The following is a 5,158-nucleotide window of genomic DNA, read 5'->3' as shown; positions in this document are numbered from 1 at the left end:
TTCATTCATTCACTCACTCACTCACTCAATTATTCATTCATTCACTCCATTCATTCACTCACTCACTCATTCATTTGTTCATTCACTCATTCGTTCACTAATTCATCCATTCGTTCACTCATTCATTCACACACTCACTCATTCATTCATTCATTCACTCACTCATTCATTTGTTCATTCACTCATTCGTTCACTAATTAATCCGTTCGTTCACTCATTCATTAATTCACTCATTCATTCACTAATTCATCAGTTCCTTCATTCATTCATCCATTCACTCCATTCATTCACTCACTCATTCATTAATTTGTTCATTCGTTCGTTCATTTATTTATTTATTTTTAGGCATCATTGATATTTATAGTTTTTCATATTTTATTTTTTAATATTTTCTGTTTTTATTTCAGTTTTAAAGTCTTAGTAATTTTGTTGTGGTTTGTAATTTAAATATATATACGTTTTTGTTTTTATTTAGATTTAGTTTTTTAGTACTTTTATTTCAAGTAAATTAGTTTTTTAATGGTTTTAGGTTCAGTTATCGATTATTTTTAGTTCACTGTTGTGGTGAATTTGTGCTTGTGTCCCGCCACTAACAGCACACAGATGATATTACGTGTCCCTTTATGAACAATGCCATAATTTTCTCACATTTCCGTGAGTGATGACAGTCAAACTTTGTGTGAATTTGCTTTCAAAAGCAACAAAGCATGTGTTTTCTCTGGAGGATGATTCGATAAACCGAGTTATGAATCTGTGAGACTCAGATGGGGTCTGGCTGTGTGATTTCTGGCAGTATTGTTCTGGTGGAGAGTTTTCCTCTGGGTGTGGATTACGGGAGGAAGGTGAGCGCTGGAGTGGATCTGTTTGAAGCCTGGAAGGATCTTCTGTCTTCGGCCTCCGAACAGATCGACGTGGCGTCCTTCTACTGGTGTCTGACCGGCGAAGACATCAGCGTCAACTCCTCCAGCGACACACCGGTACCTTCAACACTGACACGAAGCCATGATTGCAATTAGGGGGTTAGGATATATGGCAAAAATATCATATCACGATTTTTCTTTAGAAATTTCACGATTTTATCACAATTCTATTTTGCAAGTTGTCTGAGCATTACAGCCAACCTATTTTCCATATTATCAAGACAAAGCCTTTCAAGGTAACAAAATATAAAAAGAATAATGCTGTCAATCGATTAATCGCGATTAATCGCTTCCAAAATAAAAGTTTTTGTTTACATAATATATGTGTGTGTACTGTGTGTATTTATTATGTATATATGAATACAAAAACATACATGTATATATTTTGAAAACAATTACATGTATTTACATGCATATATTTATATTCATATAATTTGTATTATGTATAAATATATTTAATATGTAAATTAGTGCTGTCAAACGATTAATCGCGATTAATCGCATTCAAAATAAAAGTTTTTGTTCACATTATATGTGTGTACTGTGCATATTTATTATGTATATATAAATACAAACATATGCATGTATATATTTAAGAAAAATATGAAATGTTTATCTATTAAATATATTTATAATATAAATGATATGAATATAAATATATATATGCATGTAAATACATATATACTGTATGCGTGTCTTTATATATACATAATAAATACACACAGTACACACACACATATATTATGTAAACACAAACTTTTATTTTGGATGCGATTAATCGAGATTAATCGTTTGACAGCATTAAAAAAAGAATGGTGTATATTTAGGCCAAAGTGGGTGAAGATAAAAATCATCGTCATTATTTTATCTGTTATTAAAAAATGAGAACAAGGATGCACATTACAAATACACATAATATACAAATAAAACAAACAGTGCTTTATTTTCTGGTACAGTAGGTGTATTTAGCATGAGCATTCAAGAAATTGCATGAACAAATATAAAAATAAAACACTAGATAGATTGATTCCTATCAAAGCAACTGTATTAAAGTTTTTCAGTCAAGAGTAGTGAGTGATTTTTCTCTTTGTGTTTTGGTGTTTTATTAACATTAAAGGAATAATTCACCTCAATTCACTTTATTTTGATACCATCATTTACTCACTCAAAAGTTGTTTGACATTTTTATCGTCATAACTGCAATACGATGCATGTGAAAGTATTGCTGTTTTTGAAGCATGGTTTCTTGTTTCTCAGGGCAGAGAGATTTTAGAAGAGTTCAAGGCTTTGCCGTCCAGGAACGTGTCTGTGCGCGTCGTCACCAGCATCCCCACTTTAGCTCCCAATTCAACCGACCTGAAAGCCCTCAAAGAACACGGTCAGGAAGGATGCAGCCTTACGTTTCGTTTGCTTTGATTTGACCAACTTCAGACTAGTTTCAAATATTTCTACTCTTAATTATCTACCGAAAATATTCCAGACATTTTCCTCAAGTCCTAACTGGTGTCGTTTGAGCGTTATTTGTATACCATTAATATTTTGAATTCGCTTTTATTTATTCATTTTAAATATTCGTTTCATTTTTAGTAATTTTGTTATGTGCTTTTGTCATTTTTTATTAGTTTTTTAAATATTTAGTTTAATATATTTAATAACCTTTATTTTATTTGTTTTCTGTTTAATTATTGATGAAATTTTTTAATAATTTTGTTGTGTTTTTGTCTTTTATTTATTTATTTTACTGTTTAGATTTAATTTATTTTTATTTCAGTTTTAGTTTTTATTTATTGCCCAGGCAACATTTTAAATGTTCCTTTACCTTAGGTTTTTCATCTAATTCATTAATTATTGATTTATTTTTTTTGTTGTAATTTTGTGTTTTTGTTTTGAACTACTGTTTGTTTAATTTATTTTTATTTCAGTTTTAATTTTATTTCAGTTTGGTTTTTTTTATTTCCAGTTAGTAATTTTATTGCTTCATCTGAAACTTATTTCAGTTTTTAATTTTCCTTTAGTTTAAGTTTTTCATCTAATTTTTATTTTTATAATTTTATTTTTTATTTTAATTATTAGTTTAATTTTTTGGTAAATTTGTTGTATTTTTTATAATTTTTATTATAATTTTTAAATTACTGTTTTTTAAATTTATTTTTGTTTCAGCCTTAGATTTAGTTCAGTTTTAGTTCTTTATTTCCAGTTAGTAATTTAATTGCAACATTCCTAATTTTACTTCTACCTGAGCCTTTCTTCAAGTATTTCTGTTTTATCTTAGTTCAGCTGTATTTCAGTGATTGTTCAGGATAGTAAGCGTGTGTCTGGATGCAGGAGTGCAGATACGCCGCGTCAACTTCGGCCGTTTGACCAAAGGAATCCTTCACTCCAAGTTCTGGATCGTGGACGGGAAACACGTCTACATCGGCAGCGCCAACATGGACTGGAGAGCTTTAACGCAGGTCAAAGAGCTCGGTGTGGTCATCTATAACTCCAGCGCTCTGGCTGCTGACCTGCAGAAGATCTTCCAGTCCTACTGGGTCACGGGTCGCTCCAACGCCTCCATCCCGGATCCCTGGCCTTCCGACTACGACACCGACATCAACGAGGAGCGTCCGCTGCTGCTCAATCTGAGCGGAGTGGAGAGCAGAGCTTACATCACGGTGATTCACACAAACTCTTCTGATCATAGATTACCGTGTGCTAGAAAACTGATGTTGTTCTCCAAAAAACTAATTCAGAGCTAGCATGAGTTATAAATGTGACCCTGGAGCACAAAATCAGTCATAAGGGTCAATTTTTCGAAATTGAGATGTATGCATCATCTGGAAGCTGAATAAATAAGCTTTCCATTGATGTATGGTTTGTTAGGATCGGACAATATTTGGCAACTATTAGAAAATCTGGAATCTGAGGGTGCAAAAAAATCTAAATATTGAGAAAATCATCTTTAAAGTTGTTCAAATGAAGTTCTTAGCAATGCATTTTGATATATTTATGGTAGGAAGTTTACTAAATATCTTCATGGAACATGATCTTTACTTAATATCCTAATGATTTTTGGCATAAAAGAAAAATGCATAATTGTGACCCATACAATGTATTGTTGGCTATTGCTACAAATATCCCCCAGCGTAAACAAAATGTTGCTTGGCCAAACTATTTAAAATTACATTTAAGTTGAAGTGCTAGAAGTAAAACTGGAAAAAAAAAAAAAAAAAAAGCTAAATGGAAATAAATATAATAATAAAAATGACTAAAATTAAAATGAAAACTGGAGATATAAAAATAAAAACTAATTCGGTATATTAATAAATACTACAATAGTATACAAAACAGGGTTATTGACTAAAACTAAAACTGAAACATAAAAAAATCACCAACATTAAAATAAAAATAAATATTAAAAAACTAAAACTTATTTTATTTAAGCTAGTTTCTGAGACGACATGAATCGTTTTAATTTAAACTTGATGTACTTAAATAACTAAAACTTAAATAAAAATATATAGACATAAAAAACATACTGAAAATGACAAAAATCTAATTCAGTATATAAATAATTAATATAATGTTATATGAAACAGGGTGATTGTAGTTAACTAAAATTAAAACCTTAAAAAAAAAACATTTGACTTAACTTGAAATAAAATAAACATTAACTGAAATAAAATTCAAAATAAAATAAAAATGAACTTATTTTATTTCAGCTAGTTGCCAAGGCAACATCTCATTTTAATTTAGTTTAACTTGATTTACTAAAATAACTTAAACTTAAATAAAAATAAAAAAGCTGTAGCTTCAAAATGGTGAAAAATTGCAATTGTCAAGTTTTTAAAAAAGACATTAATAGTTTATTCAACAAGGCTGCATTAAATTGATCACTTATAATGCTACAAATGATTTCTATTTCAAATAAATGCTGTTCTTTTGAACTTTCTGTTCATCTGTGAATCCTGAAAAATAAAATGCATCCCGGTTTCCACAAAAATATTGTGCAGCACGACTATTTTCAGCATTTATAATAATCAGAAATGTTTCTTAAATCAGCATATTATACTGATTTCTGAAGATCATGTGACACTGAAGACTGGAGGAATGATGCTGAAAATACAGCTGCGCATCACAGAAATACATTACAGTTCAACAGAGATTCACACAGAAAACAGCTGTTTGAAATTATAATAATATTTCACTATTTGTACTGTATTGTTAATCAAAGAAACACAGCATTGGTTTGAGCACAG

At 30.1% G+C, this 5,158-nt stretch overlaps 1 protein-coding gene across 1 annotated transcript in view; it reads left to right on the top strand.

Annotated features, from left to right (window-relative positions):
* LOC107560172 (phospholipase D3-like) overlaps positions 1-5,158 on the top strand; it is a 19,177-nt gene that overhangs the window by 6,993 nt on the left and 7,026 nt on the right. Inside the window, exons 5-7 of the mRNA XM_016244267.1 lie at positions 794-977; positions 2,178-2,298; positions 3,246-3,574. Coding sequence (XP_016099753.1) covers positions 794-977; positions 2,178-2,298; positions 3,246-3,574 — 634 coding nt within the window. The remainder of the gene's footprint in view (positions 1-793; positions 978-2,177; positions 2,299-3,245; positions 3,575-5,158) is intronic.

This window comes from Sinocyclocheilus grahami, unplaced genomic scaffold, assembly GCF_001515645.1.
Source record: "Sinocyclocheilus grahami isolate Dianchi unplaced genomic scaffold, SAMN03320097.WGS_v1.1 scaffold713.1, whole genome shotgun sequence".
Taxonomy (NCBI): domain Eukaryota; kingdom Metazoa; phylum Chordata; class Actinopteri; order Cypriniformes; family Cyprinidae; genus Sinocyclocheilus; species Sinocyclocheilus grahami.
The sequence above is the reverse complement of the archived record's forward strand: the minus strand, read 5'-3'. Positions and strand labels throughout refer to the sequence as shown.